Below are 18,747 nucleotides of genomic sequence, written 5' to 3' on the forward strand. Positions count from 1 at the left end.
GAGAGTCTTAACCAACTTAAAATCAGTTAAAGTAATTACATGTACTTACTTCTGTCATCTTATTTCTTAATTGTATTTAATTTCTTATATGTAACAGTACCCTCTAGGAGAAATAAACATTAGGAGAGTGATTAGGTGGAACTTGCTCCTTTATGAAGTGATAGCTTAGTTGTAGCAGTATCGCTAGTAAAGTTATTTTAATGTTGCTGTATTTTCTGTACCGGTGGTTCCTTCTCCAGCATGTGTGTTATGTAAATCAGATAGATCAGATCAAGTTATCTCCTCCCGGACACCTAACTGTCTGCCTGGCTACAATACATATTGTCAGGATGCAAGGAATTTATTGGGGAAAGTAGGACACATTTTAAGGGTATGTTTTTTCCTCATCTCCAGTCTTTTTGCTGATGTTTAAGTAGAAGATCACTTTTAAAGGCAAAGTATAGATAAGGCTATACCAGCATAGGCTATTCTAATTAGTCTTAAAGTTCACACATCTTGTGGTAACTTTTGTTATGTTTTTTTTGAAACTGTTTGTTCTTCTATCACTAGTACCTTTATCCTATTTATGTTTTAGAACAACCCTCTCAACCAGAAATCTTGCATCAAGCAGACTTCTTAGAAACGGAGAAGCTAAAAATGGTAAGAGCAGCATTCTCCCTCAAACTTGCGTGCTTGAAGGCTGCCTACAGTTCCTTTGCAGTGAAGATGAAGAGAGGTGATGAACTGAGGCTGAGAGGGTGTGTGTGCATGTGTGGCTGTGAGAGGTTGCGCTGTGTAGCCAGGCTGTGCACAGAGTGGCTTCTTCAACCAGTACCCTAATAACCCTGTAAGCAGGGTCCATCCTAATTCTAGATCCACAACCGATCCCTCTTCCAAATTGTACCTGAGCCTCACTTACGGGATTTACCTCATTTGAAAAAATACATCTGGTGTTAAACTTTTGAACTGCCTAGAAGTTTTATCCAAAACAAAAGCAGATCTGTTAAAACACAGCAAAAAGAAACAGTGACTAATTTCTGTCTGTTTTGCAGCTTGGAGAGTGCGTTGTGAGAGATAGTTATCCTGAAGGCAATGTTACGTGGTACAAAAATGGGCGAGTTTTGCAGCCTGTGGAAGAAGGTATGTTGCAGTAATGGATGTTGTCCTTGAATTCACGTACGGATGTATGTTGAAGAACTGTGTTTATTGGAGTTACTCTGTTTTAGTCTTAAGACTAAGTCTTTCAGAAAGACTACTTATACAGAAATACGAAACTGGAAGGAAACTTCTTGGGTGCCTCTCGGAGAACCCAAACTATGCCGTATTATTTCTTTATGTCATATCACAGTTTAAAAACACGTGAAGAGGAGAGTTGACTTTGTTAATGCTGTTGCAAAGTAATTCTTGAACCTATGTAGCTAGTAAAAACTGATAACTAATTTCCAGCTTCAGTTTTATGCCTGTCCAGTACTGTGTTTCAGACCACATAGATGATAGCCTTCTTATGCAGTTATTTATCCTTCAGGTTGTTCAGGAGGAATTCTTCTTTACCCCATGACTTTCAACTTGAATTGTGATGGGCTGATTGGACCATAACATTTTAGTTTCCATAAAACAGGAGAGGCTTACAAAATGAAGTTATAAATGTGATCTTAAAAATTGTTTTTGCTGGCACTTCTGAGGCCTTCTTAGTGCCTGAGGGATTTGCATTAAAACAACAACAAAAAAATGCAGTTAGTTCTTTGCTTTGCTTTGATTAAAAATTTGCAGTGTGTTAGGAATATGTTGTTGATAAAACCTTCCTAGTACATGTCAGTGGCAACACCGGAGGAAAATTCTTTGTGTAGTTTCTTCGGTAATATGTCATGTTACTTGTGTGTTTGCAGCCTGATAACAGTAAATAGGGAACAGGCAAGCAAGAAGTATCTGCAGTTGGAAAAATGTTTCACATCCTGGCCATGTGATAATGAAATAATATTTCCTTTACAGTTGTGGTCATAAATTTGCAAAAGGTTGAGAACAGATCTACTGGACTCTTCACCATGACATCATCTCTTCAGTATATGCCAACAAAAGAAGATGCAAATGCTAAATTTACTTGCATTGTAACATATTATGGACCATCTGGCCAGAAAACAATACAGTCTGAACCAGCTGTCTTTGATGTTCACTGTAAGTTACTAAAAAGTATCTTCTGCTGTACAAAGTCTACCTTTTGGGGAAAAAGAAATAATTCTGAGACAGTTTAAAACATTACAGATATTGCTGCTTGACTATTGAGATGGTGTTTTCAAAGCTGATTGGCAGTAAGAAGATCTGAATAAAGTGTAAGGGTGATTTTTATTTATCTTTGGATTTACCTGGGTTTTCTTTCTTTCTAACAGTAGAAATACTGATTATCAAGGCTCTACTGCTATGAAGAAAGTAATAATTAAAAAATTTACTGTGAAATGGGTTTTTCAGAACTTTAGCAGAAGATGGGGCTGATGAGAATGACTCTGTGTGCCTCTTGAAATATGCAATAAATACTCTGTATAATTATTTGTACGCTGAGATCCTTTTCATTTCTTGCAAAGAAGAGTCAGCACAAGCAGCTAATGCTGGCAGACTACCTTGCACAAAAATGTAGTAGCTTGTCTACAGCTGTAAGATGCTGATATTTACATTCAAAATGTGGCATTTGAATCTTGGTAGACTTCTAATTTTAAAGTAGAGAATGTATGTGAATAATTACTTTAAGTCCCAAAGCAACTTCTTTACCGTATTGCTGACTGACATAGAGATCATAGTTCTCCTCTGAATAAAGAAAACAGACAATTGACCAGGTAGGTCAGAGGAGGTTCTAGCTGTTGGAGAGGGTTTCAGAGTCTTGTAAAGGGACACTTCTGAAGGACTGAAGGCAGAAGGTTGTAACAGAAAGAAGAGAAACAGGAGATATTCCTGATGCCCTGTTAACTGTTGTTTCTTTGAACATTTTAGGTAATACCTCAGTTTATAAAAAAAAGTCCCCACTTTGGGAACAATAAAGCCTGAGTACACAGTCCAGATATCTAATGAGGCCTTAGTATATACAGTCTAGCAACTCTGTGATCCAAAGGAATATGAAGAAAATGAATACAGCACATCTGATGTCTGCAGCCAGTAGATGTGCGCCATTGCTTTGAAAATGAGTGTCTTGGACTTGAAGTGACAGTCTCTTTTCTACCTAGATCATTGCTTGCTTTTCCTTTGCAGGTATAGTTTGTTGAGCAGCAGAAGTAGGGGATCAGATCTTGGAGTAGTTAATCCTTATTTTCACCCAGAAAAACCAGTGTAAATTAAGGCCGCCTTTTCACCAAGTGTTTCTTCAGAATGACAACTGCCAGAACTAATGGAAAAGAAAGCCTCTGGGATAACAGATAAACCATTATCCTGGGAAATTATATAGAGATTTCAAGTCTGCAGTCACCAATTCCATTGCTTTTTTTTTTGTTCTGTTTTAAGTTTGGGTCCACTGGTTTTCTTTTCTGGCAGTTATGGAACTCGTGACCACAGAAAGCTCCTATTGCTTACAGCAAGGATCTACAGGAAAGAATTGTAATGATTAGAAAGAATTTAATTTTTTCCCAGTCAGATAGGTTTATTGCTATTATTCCCCATTTACCCATCAATTTAATGCATTAGGCTACTTCGCCTATTGAGGATGAGGCTCTTGCAAATTTCTGTGATGTTTGTACTACATCTACTTGCTATTAAGAACTACTCAATGTGAAAGAAAAAAAGCTGTACAGCATTGAAGAATAATCTCTGCATCAGACACCACGCATACCCAGTATTAAAGATTTGTTTGCTAGACTAGCTCTTTTAATCCTGGTCTAGTAACATGCAATTTAATTAAGATAAGCTCTTCCTCCTGAGATGGGAAGCATCGTGCTGCTAATTAGCCAACAGTGGGAGGCAGGCACAACCTTCAGTACTAAAGAGACCTTCCAAAATTTCCTTTACCATTAGAGTAAAGAAAATTCCCATTTCTTTTTTGCATATCTTCATTTGCTGTAACTTCTGTTTCATGCTCTGCTTAAATGCATCTCCAACTGGATTTCTGAAACTCTTTATGAACTTCTGGAGCTTCAACAGATAGATTGCTTGACTGGTATTATTTAATGATAATTAGGTCTGATTTGGTTTTTTTTTTTAAATTTGGTTCAGTGGTCGTCGTTGATTTCTTTCTCAACAAATGTGATTTTTTAACCAGTTGAAAGTAATGTAGATTTAAAAAAAAAAAAAAAAAAAAGCCAGGATTGTAATGGGAGTCTTTCTTTCAGTTTGTCTGTCAAACTATTATGTTTTGCAATTTTGGAGGAAGTTGAAAAAAAAAAAAACATAAAGAAGGACTGCTGTTCTTTGTAATATCTAGTGAGATTCACTGTAACTTTTTATCACAAAGAAATGAGGAAAGCACAATTTGAACCATGCCTAAACAAGATGTTTTTGTTTCAGATATACCTGTTTAGTTAGTATTTAAGAGATGTTTTACTGTTTTTAGTAGCTCAGGACTTGTGCCAGCTCCTGTTCTGAAGTGGACCTCCTGGAAGCAGCCAGCGTCTGAAGAATGAGCAAACTCCTGCAGAATGCAGTGCTAACTGGAGATAGGTAGCTCAGCTAGCAGTAGTTATCAGTGCTTGACTACGGGCTCTCATTTGCAGCTGTAGCCAGCAAGCTGGATAAAGTAACTTGATTAATGCAGGAGAACTCCTGGCACTGGACAATTAGATAATGTCTGATTGTATCTAAATTATCTGGACTGCAGTTGTGTTTTGTTCTGCTCTGAGTTAATTAGTATAAAAGGGTATTAGGCAAAATTTCCTATCATGCCCTGTTTTTAAGTGTCTGTCTTGCTCGGGATTAACTCCTTTCCACAACAGATAAGAGTCAAAGGTGCTTTTTCAGTCATGCTGCTTCCAGTATCTGTGTTTGTATTAAAATTATACAAAATTATGTCAGTTGCGGACACATTGGGTCTGGGATGGTGGCATTCATTTACTAACTGCCCTCTGGTGTCTGCTTCTACTATTTTGCTCTTGAAGAAAGCAGATACAAAGTTGATGGTTTATAGAAGGGCAGGGTGATATGGACCTAGCCAGAGATACGTGCCACTGAGCAGAAGGACATCCCTTCACCAAGCTGTTCATGCTTATTAGTGAAGGAGAAGCATGTTGCTGTGCATTGCTTCGCATGAGTATTGCCCTGAACATTGTCACTGGGTTGCTTCTTCCTCAGAAGGGTGATCTGTTCACCTTACAGAACAATTTAATCAGTCTTTTGTTATTTACTTTCATAGTTATTTTTTTTTCCAGTTTAGAGAATGAGATTAAAACTTTCCTCCCAGTTGATGGAAATACATAGAAGGGTAAGATACGCCTAGGGGAAAGACCGGTGGTTTGCATGAATGTCATTCTTGCTTAACTGTGTCCAATTTTCAATCCAGTTCAGTTCATCTCTGTGGGAAAAAACAGTTCCAAATTAAAAGTCCTGAAGTCTTCCTCAGTATGATTCATCTCCTTTTAATTCAGAGACAATGCCTATGAAATTCCAGGATTTGTAGTAACATTTTCACCTTTGGTACATAACTTGAAAAAGGGAGAGACCAGTTCTGCAGTAGGCTGGCTCTGGGGTCTTTGGCTGAGAAGCTACCAAGAAGAGTGCCTGTGATTTATGACCAGCTGCTATCTCACATCTCACTGTCTCACATGTGTTCCACACCAACAGCTGGACTTCCCTTTCCTCAGTAGTGAAGTTGTGATTCAGTGCTGCAGACATTGAGGTAGATGTTTGGATGTGGATAGGGAGCCAAGGACATGTGGAGGAGAGAAGGTAGGGCCTTTTGACGTCTGGTACCACTTTTCCTATGAAGAGAGATGCAGATCTGCATTAGGGCTTCCGGTCATTGAGAGGCCACAATAAACTGCAGCTCATGTTATTGAAAAATCCCATAGCAGAAGATGAATATGATGAGTGCCTTAAGGGGTCAGAAGGGTCATAGAGCCCATGCTTCATTAAACACAGAGAATCAGCTGTCAGACAAGGATTTCTCTGCTGTCTAGATAATTTTTTTTCATGTCTAATAAGGTGTGCTGTACTGTGTCTTAGTGCAAGACATGCATCGTTGGAATTTTATTTATTCGTTGAAATTAAAGCAGCGAGAGTTATCTGCCAATAATATTTCCTTTAATTTTCTTCATTTTATTCTATATTTGAAAAAATTTATTTAGGCTTCTACTTAGGAAGAATAGCATCTATTAACATATACTTCGTCTTTGCCTTAAAAAAATTACTCAAGTAAAATGTAAGTTATAGTTCAACTTCAGTGAACATGACAGAAGTGCGTTACATTTACAGTTCTGTTGACTATGTTAAGGGTCCTATTATGTTCGTGGAATTCATCTTTGTGAAAGGTTGTTGTGATCAGCATATAGAATAGGCTGAATAGAGTTGCTTAGTTCATATTTCTTCTGTTTAATGGAAGAAGGCTAATATCTAATACTAATGCAAGGCACTGAGAGCCTCTGTTGTTGTTCTGATTGCTGCAGTCCTCCATATAGCAAGCTTCACAGAGGACAAGTTAATCCCTCATAATGAAATCATGCTGTGAAGCTGTTCGTGCTGATCAGGGTTGGATATTTTTTCCTCTTAAGCACTTCATAGAATTGTAGTCATTGCTGTGTCAGTGATAGGATATTTTGGTTAATAAAAATGATTTTTCGTATCGTATGGCCTCTTTGTGGTTACTTGAATTAGCCAAAGTATGGAAAGTGTGATGGACTTCAGGTCTTCGGCAAGAAAGATCAACACATGCAAATAACTTTATCAGCTCGATGATGAAATCATGAACACTCCAGCCATGCATATCATATTACTCCGTAGTTTTTTGTGGAAGCTATTAAGTGTGTATGTTGTTTTCACAGATCCAACAGAGAAAGTGACTATTCGAGTGCTGTCACAAAGTAGTACCATTAAAGAAGGTGATAACGTCACTCTGAAGTGCTCAGGGAATGGCAACCCTCCTCCACAGGAGTTCCTGTTTTACATTCCAGTAAGTCCTCCCTTGCTGTCACTGTGTAGTGAAATATTCTGTATGAATCCTTCTTACAGACATTGATGCTTGTCAGTGCATACGTGACTCTAAAACAAATGAAGGAAGGAATTATAGCTATATTGAAAGATAGACATTGGCCGTTACATCAGACTCTGAGAACGTCTCACCTGAGTTGGCAAAATAGTTTGAAAGAGCCTCCTTCCCCCATCCAAAGATTTTTGGTGTTTCAACCTACTAAAAACTGCCATTCTTCATTTCACATCATCATATATTTTTTTTAAAAAAGAAGTTTTGACAAAAGCATTTTATCATTTTGAATATACCATCTTATTTTGGTCACAATGGACAGATTCAGCAATGAAAGTACAGGAAATTAATTCAGCTTTTTTTTTAATTTACTTTCATGGGTGAATCTTTGCAATTTCTTTTAGTTCTGTATTTATTAATTAAACTGTGTGGTGGCATACAGTCATAAAGAAAAAGAAACAGCGTGACAGTGCAAGAGAAGGTGTAGAACAAATCTGTCAAATGTATAAGATGACAATCAGGAAAGATAAAGGATTTGATACTGTTCATTTTAGTTTTGTTGGAATCCACAGACAGATGCAGCTTTATATTTTAAGATTCCTACCTTCTTCCTGTGTGCTGCTTCTCTCTCTCTTCAATCTTATATCCCCTTTTTGTTCCTATTGCAGCACTGAGCAGAGTTGAATGTGAGAGCCAAAAGCTATGGCATGCTTGCGAGTATTTCAAAAACTGTATGTGTAGTCCTTCGAACATAATCCTTTTCTACTTTAGGCTCCTGGCATGTTTCAGTTACTGAAGGTTAGCACGGGAAACCAGGAGTTGAAGTCCTCTTCAGCCGTTTAGGTGCAGTGAGTCATCCTAGGAATTTACTGCATGCCATGTGTCTCCTTGCTCTGTGGTCACAGTGAGCAAGCTGAACACTGCAGTCTGTCTGATCTTCAAGTCTCCCTGCTACTGGGAGCTGGAATTTGCAGTTCCTTTGCAAGACTCGTGGGTATTGTGACAAACCTGGTAAATCACTTTCTGGATTTATAGATACGAATTAGACTCTCATTCTGTACATGCTTCAAAGGTGTTCAAAGACTGTCAGCTGTTATCAGGTAGAAACTGGGGAATGGGACAAAGCCCCAATTTCTGTGGATAAATGCATGTAAGGTAGTGTATATGCTGATGTGGATAGAGCAGGGCTGTGCGTGTTGAGTGTGTGTAACGCAGTACATTTTACTTCATGACCTCCTGAAATGAGCATGGCATTTGAGATACAAATTAAGAAACGCAATTTGTTTTGCAGTTGCAGTTTCTCCAACCCTTTCAGTCATCTTTCATCACTTTTCTACTGAATTTCTGGATTTCTTATTTTCATATTCTCTTAAGTATGCTAGCTGTTCAATTAAAAGAGTAAGCTTTTAATTGTAGGGTTTTATAAACTCTGTGGTCATGCAGGAAATAAACATTAGTGTTGTTAATGGGTAATTGCATTTCAGTAATACTGAAACTAAATGTATTTTGGTGTATTTCAGGAGCCTTACAATTAAAAAAAATCCCCAACAAAAAAGAAAGCTTTCAGCAGGCTCATATGCAATAAATGTTTTATTTTCCATCCACAGGGAGAAACAGAAGGTATAAGAAGCTCAGATACTTACATAATGACAGATGTGAGACGAAATGCAACAGGAGAATACAAGTGCTCTCTGACTGACAAAAGCATGATGGACGCAACCACCATCACTGTGCACTGTAAGTCATTGCATTTTGTATTTGGATCCTTTTGTATAAGGATAGAAAACCTAGCTTGCACCTCTGCTTAAGGAGATCTCTCTAACTGACTTATGGTGAGCTGAATGATGTGGCTTGTTTGAAGTAATTAAGGTTGGATTTTAAAATTTTTTTTCCTTTCAATGTATCTCTGCTTAAACACCTAAACTTTCTCAATTTCCTGGCTTAGAGATTCACTTAATGTAACCATTGTAGGTTATATACTGCACTGTACAGTGAAAATTCTGATATTTCATGTGTCACAATATGATAAATTATTCTGATCCAGCAATGCCTCAGAATGTGCTCAGACAGACAGCGGCTCGCACTGAAGGTTGTTCTTTGGAGTCAAATTCACATTAGTCTGATGTCCTTTCATCTTATCTCAATAAGGTTAACACATAATAAGAAGCAACTTAGATATTCGTTTTGTTCATGTAGTGTTTGGGGTTTTTTTCTGGTTTTTTTTTTTCTGTTTTTGTTGTTGTTGTTATTTGTTTGTTTGTTTGCTTCCTTTTCCCTGAATCATGAGAGCAACAGAGCTTGGTGAATTTGCTTTAGATGGACACAAGAGTATTTACTCATACTTTATCAACATGAAGCAACCACTGACTTGGATTAACCATTGAAGCAACTAATTCAATGGCTGGTTTTAATTTTATCTTTTTGGGAAAATGCAAGAATGGGGCCTCTTTCATTCAAACTTTACCATACTATCACAGGGTGTGAAATGAGATCCAGGCCAATGGTCCTGAGTTTCCCCAGAGGACATTCATGGTCTCTAGTCTTCCCAGTAGCATAAATATCTCCTGATAGTTTACAGGTTCAGAGGGACTTAGTCAATAACAAACTGGAAATGCTCCCACAGTAATTATACATCATATAAAAAGAAATGTCACATAGAAAAATGAACATCTATGTTTATTTTTCCTCTTAAGTGTGGGTCAGGTTAGGGCATTTCAACTTCAGAATCTAGCTACTTGCTTAAGGAGTTAGAAAACTCTGATATTTCAGTCTGCTTGCCTCTTTCTGCCCACTTTTCAAGAGCTGAGGTGCCTCTGTCTCCTTCTAAACCAACTTTATTCCTTTGTTAGGTTTGATCAACAAGATTGACTGTATGTAATGGAACACAGTAAAGCAAGGACTTTTTAACTACATAGCATTTGGTGTGCCACAGTTTTTGCTCTTCTGCAGTTTGATGCTATGTGGGCTTTTTTTTCTTGGAAGAGGTACAATATATCTAGAATCTACCTGTACATGAATAATTTCCCTCTTTAGTTTAATGAATGTTTTATATTTAACGAGGTTGTTTGCTGTTTTACTACCTATTCCCTTTTCTTGACCAAGAATTGGAATATGTAAGAGATCTGTGCTTCTGCTCCTACCTGCCCAATACCAAAGCTGAATTGCTGCTAGATTGCTGTGGTATCATTGGCCCTTTTGTTTTGTTCCAAGTGGTTAGCATGTTGACTAATACCTCCATAAATAGTTATTCTAGAGTATGGCTTCTGTGGCTTCATATATATAAGATATATATAGATATATAAAGAGTCAGTTTTCCTTTACCTGCTATTTTTTGTGCATGTCAGAAGAGTTTCACTGTATGAGAGAAACATGTATTTTCATGATGTAATTCTGTCTGAGTGCAGCTACTCAGAACTCGTATGTCCAGTCTAGTACCTTGCTTCCTTTCTTCGTGTATGGCTTGTTTCTCTTAGATACATCTATCAGTATTAAAGCCTTTGCTTAGGTGAGGCTCAGAACAGTTCTGTACCTCCTGAATGCCCAAACCTTTGTACCTGTCCTTAAAATAATACTTTTTAATTCTCATTAAATTTTATTTTCCTCCTTTGCTTTATTACTTTCATTTTCTCATATGGATAAGTATTTCTTTCTGCAGTGTTACACTGTAAAAGTGTTCATTCTGAGTCAGGACTTTTCATTTCCTCGCTTCTGATCTTAACACTTCAGGTTTTTCATTTCGATTAAAAATATAGGCAATACAAAATTTTGTTTATACCTGTGAATCTATTATGAACTTCACAGAAAGCTGAACACTGACATTTAGGCATCTGAGTTACCCATCAAATATAGGGAAATACTGTATTCATAAAGCAAATTTTTAGGGTGGGAGAGAGAAAAGAAAGAAATCAAATTGCTCTATGGATTCTTCCTCGAGGGAATCCTATGAGAAATTGTATGTTAATTCTATGTTTGCCTCATAAAACAATACTTCGAGCTGTGCAGTTCATCTCACATAATGTAAATTTTCCTGAACATCTGTGACAAGAAGACCCATGTGTGAGAGGAATGTAGTCTCACTTACAGCACCAGAAAGATGAGGTTGTGGGGGGCTCAGGCTTGCTACCCTGGCGGAGGACTAGTTTGAAGGATTGAACTGAGGCTCAGTGTCAGTCTTGCTTGAGATGATGGCCAAAAATGTAATGAGTTTCTCCTTTCTGTGGTATATGTGAAAGAAGATGCTCATTGTTCTTTGGTGATCTCTGGTTTGAGGTGATATCATGCTTCAAAGAATGAAAAGTTTAAGTAAATGTTGGAGAGTTGCTGTGAGGGGGGAAAAAATGTAGCTTTGTCTTCAACCCACTCTTCTGACTCAAGAGGAGCTGAGCTAGAAGAAAAAATCTCTTCCATTTTTTTTTTTTCCCTTGTGAAAGCAGTGGTAAAATCTGGAGTAGCTTTTGTTAATTTTCTTGGGTTTGCTAGTTGGGGAGGTGGGGGAAAGAAAGACTAAAGAAAAAAAATACAATTTTTCCCCTTCAGGACGTTTCTTTCATTCATGCGGATCTGGGACCTCTCAGAGTAGCCATTAGACTTTATAATACAGATAATAATGCAGTCTAATAGTACTGGATGGACCACAGACTCTCCCTGAAGTCCTGCTTTTTAATGGTGTTCCCAGGGCAACCGCTGAATGAAAACAGTAGTCAAGTTCACTGTTTTGTTAAGTAGAACTCACTGTTTTTCCCTCCTTTATCAACTGTGATTTTGCCTCAAGTATATATGTATATATACATATATATATTTAACTCTGCTTAAAAGCCAAAAGGATATTCTGCAGTGCTTTTCTAGTGCTATATTCATGATGAAACCATGATTGCTTGCCATTTGAGCTATTGTGTGTGTGCATCTGTGATAGTTATTTGACCAGGCAACTTGGCTCACAGGCAAAGCTCTGTGAGAAGGGAAGCAAAATAGAGGTTTAGCTTGGCAAATTCTGCTTTTCTTTCATTGTAGGATTTTCCTGAAAAAGCAATCACTAGCCTGCCAAATCCATATACTCAGAAAATTCTGGAGCAGTGTTGCCTGATCTTTCTATTACTGGGTCTCACCCTCCCTAGCGTCAAACACAGCTATCACTGATTCTGTAATTTCCCTGAAGTCAAAACAGGTCAGGGAAAGCTTGGACTCTGAGTAACACAAAATGACTTTTAAGTTACTAATGAAAACAAAGAAATCAAAGGGCTTCATGTGTGGTCACCCAGCCTTATAATTCAGGCCTCTTGTCTCTTCAGTCAGTATCATCTGTCACACGCTACATTGACCACTCTCATCCTCTCCATATGCTCAGCATAAAAATCATCTTGTTTTATCAGATTTCAGAAAGTTACCCCTTGTCCTCCTATCCACTTCTATGCATTTTATTAAGTAACTGTTCAAATTAATCTGTCCCCATCTGCTTGAGTCCTCCACTGAAAGTACACTTGAATCTGGCTGAAAAAGAGATTCCCTCACGGCAGCCTGTGCTTCCTCTTTCAAGAAACAAATACTGCTGTGCTGAATACTCCTGCGGATTCTTGTGCCTCTTTTGTCACCCTTTCAGTAGTACAAGGGTGAAAAAAGATATCAATTTGTCTAGTAATTAGTAAGTTTTCACTTTTCCTGTTAGCCTGTAATTACAGCAAAAATGTGAATGTTCTTGCAACGCCTGTTTTAGAATAATTCTGTCTTCTTCCTTTCTTCTAAGTTTGATTTAGATTTTATTGAGCAAATGAATTTAATGAGTGCAATTAGTCACATTTTCTTTTCTTGGAAAGCCTATCTTATGGCCCAGGCATTCTGAGATTACCATTTTGACAAATGTTCTTTGTGTCTCAGATCTGGATTTGCAGCTTACTCCTAGTGGAGAAGTCACAAAGCAGATTGGAGAGGCCCTGCCTGTGTCATGCACAATTTCTTCTAGTAGAAATGCAACTGTGTTCTGGATAAAGGTCAGTGATTCATCTACTTCACACTTCATCTGTGTATTCATCACTTCATATTACTGTTGATACTTCAGTGTTTTGGGAGGGCGGGAACTATGCTGATTTGGCTTTTGGAGGCCTATTGTTAAAATGAATCTTTTGTGCAGTGCTAAAATAAGAGACACCACTTTAAATTGATGACTAAAAATTAGTTACTGTAATTATTGGCTCAATTCTCAGAGGACTACTGAACAGTATAACACAAATGCAATTTTATTGAAATGGTCTGTATGAGGAACTTTCAGAATCAGGTCCTGCTAAGAGGAAAAAGCCCTTTGAAGGAATTTGAATTTATCAATTATTTATTTATTCATTTTTGGTAAGCTTAATCTCGGTCCCAGTAAATTTAGCAGGACAAGGCTGGTTGAGAGATTAGATGTTGGCTGCTGGCTGTTCAGTGGGTGGTTAAAAAAAGTAGCTGTTGTAGATAGCAGGTTTAAAGAACACCAGTACGGATGGAAACTAAAAATGATGATACCTGAGGTCATTTAGTAGTGAACTCCTAAGCTCAGTTACTAGAGGTGTGTTGATAGTGTGTCAACTTGTACCAATAGCGTTTTTCACCAGACTACTGGCAAAGCTCAGAAAAGTTGTTCCCATCTATGCCCTTGACTTGAAGGTGAAGAAGAGAAGCGGCTTATATCAACATCCAATAGTTTCCACTTTTCATGCTCAGATGTTGCTGTCTGCTATTTGAAGGTGGTTACTAACAGGAAGACACTTGAAGTGTAAGACTCTAATCTGTTAATGCCAGTCACTTTTGTAATGTAGAGGTTAATGTATTCTGAATTAGAGTTCAAAAGATTAACTCCTTGCTCCATCAGGACAATACCAGAATGAAAACAAGTCCATCATTTTCAAGTCTGCAGTATCAAGATGCTGGAAACTACATCTGTGAAACTACTCTACAGGAAGTTGAAGGGCTAAAGAAAAGAAAGACACTTAAACTTATAGTGGAAGGTAAGGAAGCAAAAAAGCTATGATTATTAATTATGCTGTTCATAAATAAAATGTTTAACTGTAATATTTTTCAAATAGGAAAGCCTCAAATCAAAATGACAAAGAAAACCAATACAAATAAAATGTCTAAAACAATTGTCTGTCACGTGGAAGGATTTCCCAAACCAGCAGTGCAATGGACAGTTACTGGTAGTGGAAGCCTCATAAATAAGGCAAGTATCTCTTTTACTACTTTAAATCACGCCTCCTATGTTTTGGTGTATAAAGTCAAGAAAAAATTTGCAAGTAATTAGATGAAGGAGTTTAATCAGTTTTATTTCTTCGAGAGAAGGAGGGTAAATTATATTACAGGCTTATGTGGACAATAGCTACCTGGTACCTGCATGGATAATTTCTGATGATAAAGGGCTTATGCATATTGCAAAGGTATACAGGTTCAAAGGTATACAGGTTCCCTCACCTACAAGACGAAGCTGGAAGGAAAAAAAGAAGTTTGTAATTAAAATCTGCATTTTAAAGTTATTCAGTCATTTTGCTTGGATAATGCGGCTTTGCCAAATACATGAAGGATTTACAAATGCTCTGAAATTTGTGTTAGAAAGTAATAAGGTACTTGATGTAGGCATTAGCTGGGGGAAGTATTACAAGTAAAAATCAGAAAATATGCTCACTATAGTTCCTGATGGACTTTGCAGTTTTATCCTAATGTATATGTTATTTTTGTGTGGTTATATCATTGTTTCTTACTGCATTTTGGAAACAAAACCAAAATGCAGTCAGCCTAGGGGAGAAATATGAAGACTTAAGCAGCTTGAAAAATATCTGAAAAAAGAGCAAACTGATATATCTTCATATTGATAACAAAAACACATGCAGAGAATTGCCATACTTTGTCTTGATGGGAAAAATAAATTAGATGCGTATACAAACATTTGAAGACTGAAAGTATAATGCCCATTGTTCCTGCAGATTTCACTGCTTCCTAAGGTTTTGCTTTAGCCCTTCAGAAATTACATGACTGTGAAAACATGTCCATTTGCTTGCAACTGTAGGTTAGGAATTGTGTTGAGTCTATATAACTAATTAATAGAAAATAATGTTTTTCTGGACATGGTATTAATGTAAGAATGGTGTACAGCAAATTTAAGGAACACCTTCATCACCATTACAGCACTGATGCTGCAGTTACCACTAAATAGATGTGGCTTGGCAAAATGATTCTTGAGTGGAAACAACTCATGATTTGGAATCTTGTAAAGTGGAAATCTTACAGTGGTCATAAAGAAATGCAAACTTAGACATCTCATTTTGGGGTTTCCTTGGAGAATTTTGTACCTTGGATATTCTTTAAATAGTTGGAATAAACAAAAACAAGTACAGGGTCTGGTGAACTTTTGAAAAATACCTCTTTAGAAGTCTTATTGCAGTATGTGCTGGGCAAAATGTAGATACAGCTACAAGAAAAGACTGGGCAATCCAAATGTTCACGTTAGCATGTAATAAAATAATGAATTATTTCTATTGTCATGTGGAAAAGTTATTTGGAAAACTGAAATATGGTTGATTGTTATTTCTCTCTGAACATTTTCATTGCGTAAATACAGATAATAAATTCTTTGTTGTTTGTGTTTTTCAAGGATGCTAACCTTCATTTTTTACCTTTTCAGACAGAGGAGACCAAGTATGTTAATGGAAAATTTTCCAGTAAAATTATAATTGCTCCTGAGGAAAATGTAACATTAACATGCATTGCAGAAAATCAGCTAGAAAGGACTGTGACCTCTCTGAATGTCTCTGCTAGTGAGTATCTTCTAAAGACCATTTTTCTGAAAGTTGTAGTTTCACATAGAGTATCCACACTTCGTGCACAAATGAAGACTGGATGTGCATAATAATGTTGGTAGTAATGTAGTTACCTTATTGCTTCTCAAAAGCAATAGAACCATTGATAGTGTAGTAGAATACAGAATGTGTTGATAGCTTTCTGAATGAAGCTGTGTAGTCTTCCTTGACTAGTTATATCATGTATGCAATGTATTCATTTTATATTCAACGTAAGTATACAATATATATATTTAAAAAACATGAGTTTTGTGTGTAATTTGTGTAATATTACACCATAATGGTACAAAAGAATGTACATTTAGTATTATAAAATATTACTTACAAAAGACAAAGTCTTTATTTATTACTACATAACCATCTTTTACTCCTCAAATTCCAGTTTATCATTATTGGTATTGACTTTTTCAATTTTCAGTGAGGAAATATATTAAGAAGCTAATAGTTGTGAAAGAGGAACACATAAATATTTCTGAGACTAATATTATAGTATTGAACATGATTCTTCAGTTGGATATCTTACAGTTATAAAATAATAACTTTTTCTTAAAGATGTTTGGCAAATATTGCATTATTTTTTAGTGTCACTGATGCAAATAATTATAAGTAATATTGAGGTTATAACATGTTTTATCTTTAATTTTAACATTTTCCATTTCAGTAAGTATTCCAGAGTACGATGAACCAGAGGACAGAAATGGTATGTACAGTTTTCTATCTCCATAACCCTTTCTGTTCATTGTCTCAGATTAAGACATATGCAGAATCACTGAACAATCCCTCAAAATAGGACTCAACTTGATCTGTAGCAGGTGGCACCATGATTGAGTAGGAACATGACTTTCTTGAAGCTTTAAGTGTTATGTTTTTTTCACTTGGTCTTTTTGAAACAGTTCTTTTTTTTTCTTTTCCTTTTTTCATTTTGATATTCTGACTCCTTTTCTCATTTCTAATGCAAGTATTTTTAAAATGCTGTATTACTTTTCTTCATCATAAGTTAATTCATTAACTTTTCTTCTTTGCTTCAGATGACAACAGTGAAAAGGTTAATGACCAGGCGAAACTAATAGTGGGGATTGTAGTCGGTCTTCTGTTGGTTGCCCTGGTTGCAGGTGTTGTCTACTGGCTCTATGTGAAGAAATCAAAGTAAGAATTTATGAAAAACTTGATACTAAATTTTAAAAAATAATCATAAACACAAACATATATTTACCTGTTTTCCTTCCTGCAGCATTCCAGTAGTCTGACAGGGACAAGTTGTTATACTAAGTGCATTTAATAGAGAAAGGAAACTTGACATTTCTGATTGGCATGCCCTAAAGCTCAACAAGATATTTCTCTTGGATAAAGGCAGCTTACTCCAAGACTTTTCATAGTTAGCTGTCTCTAATGAGGTTCTATTTCCTGACAGCCAAATCTGAGCTGATATGGTACCTGTGAGTTAATTGTGGGAAGTCACCTCCTATGTGGCTCAATTGCTACTGGAAATTGTCTACACTTAAAAATTTGGGTAACTCTTCTGCTTTAAAACGCGGACTAAATTGCAGAACAGATCTAGATTATCTAGGTCCTTCCTTCATTCATTCATTCACATATACTTTGAGATCTATAGAAGTAAAAATGGTAAACATAGACCTTTTGTTGCAGAAAAGATAGAAGCCGTCATCCAAATGAGTGTTTTACCAACCTAAGCAAGCACAGGATTTGCCATTGAGGTCTGCTTGGCTTTCAAGTTTTTATATTACCACTCAGGCCCACTTTGAGATCATCCAGTTCATTTTATTAAAGTGTAGCCATTTTTCTCCATAATTTTAAAGATGGCCGTGACTGTGTGCCATTTGGCCTTATCATCATATATGTGTCCCGAGGGAGAACTTAGAACAGGCTTGCTGTCTGGAAGGTTGTTGTTAAGTACTTTTTAAATAGGGAGATTAAAGAAGTTATGCATAATAAAAACAAATCAGCACAAGTATATAAAAAAAAATCTTAAAGTTCTTTTTGTGACTTTTCATTAAAGCTACCTCAAATGAAATCTAAAATGTGTGACAGAAAAGTGACAAAGTGTAACAAAGAATTCTCAATCTACTTTTCTTATAAAATGCAGGGGTTTTTATATTACTTAAGGAATGTTCTCTAGACATAACTAAGTAGTTTTTGGAAGTTCTGCAAATAAACAACTGCTAATTTTGACAGAGCACAAAACCACATTCAGATATTATGGAAGGGTGGGGAAGCAATTTTTTTTTTTCCAAAGGTCATGCTTCTTTTGCTTACTAATTAAGAAGTAATAGTAGAACCATAGAATCATTACAATTGGAAAACTTAAAATCATCTAGTAAAATAACGTTGAGCTCCTCCTCTCGCACTTTGCTACTCTCGTAATAATGTCTAGAATCATTTTCTTTCATCTGTTTTGAATATGAGAATGTGCAGTCATAAAATGATGCAGTGATTGGGTTTTTGCAAGAGGTGGTAGGATACAAGGAGGGCAGAGAAGGTAAAGTATCTTTCTCTGCACCATTTATATATTGTGGTGAGAGCCGATTAGAAACCTAGATTACAGGATGTCATTTGCTGAAATGAGCTTGTGATTTAAGATAGCTTTTTCCTCTTCTAATATAGGATACATTATATTCTAAATGGAATATTCTATATTCTTTTTCCTTTTCCTTGTGCTCAATTTCTCTTATACATGCTTCAAGTAAAATTAGAGCTTGAATTTATTAGAAAGGTTCACCAGGAACAAAAAAATAACAATAAAAAACCTTTATAGTTAAATAATAGTCTTCCTATTTCATACAATGTTGCTGGCTTCTGAAACCCTTAATTGATATATTGTCACTGACA

General features: G+C 36.5%; 1 protein-coding gene across 1 annotated transcript in view; it reads left to right on the top strand.

Moving 5' to 3' along the window:
• ALCAM (activated leukocyte cell adhesion molecule) overlaps positions 1-18,747 on the top strand; it is a 119,392-nt gene that overhangs the window by 90,404 nt on the left and 10,241 nt on the right. Inside the window, exons 4-14 of the mRNA XM_042810113.1 lie at positions 575-639; positions 1,032-1,119; positions 1,969-2,151; positions 6,924-7,051; positions 8,689-8,818; positions 12,953-13,065; positions 13,923-14,058; positions 14,137-14,270; positions 15,726-15,858; positions 16,562-16,600; positions 16,929-17,046. Coding sequence (XP_042666047.1) covers positions 575-639; positions 1,032-1,119; positions 1,969-2,151; positions 6,924-7,051; positions 8,689-8,818; positions 12,953-13,065; positions 13,923-14,058; positions 14,137-14,270; positions 15,726-15,858; positions 16,562-16,600; positions 16,929-17,046 — 1,267 coding nt within the window. The remainder of the gene's footprint in view (positions 1-574; positions 640-1,031; positions 1,120-1,968; positions 2,152-6,923; positions 7,052-8,688; positions 8,819-12,952; positions 13,066-13,922; positions 14,059-14,136; positions 14,271-15,725; positions 15,859-16,561; positions 16,601-16,928; positions 17,047-18,747) is intronic.

This window comes from Centrocercus urophasianus, unplaced genomic scaffold, assembly GCF_019232065.1.
Source record: "Centrocercus urophasianus isolate 14NV4802_14NV808 unplaced genomic scaffold, USGS_Curo_1.0 seq_12, whole genome shotgun sequence".
Lineage (NCBI taxonomy): Eukaryota > Metazoa > Chordata > Aves > Galliformes > Phasianidae > Centrocercus > Centrocercus urophasianus.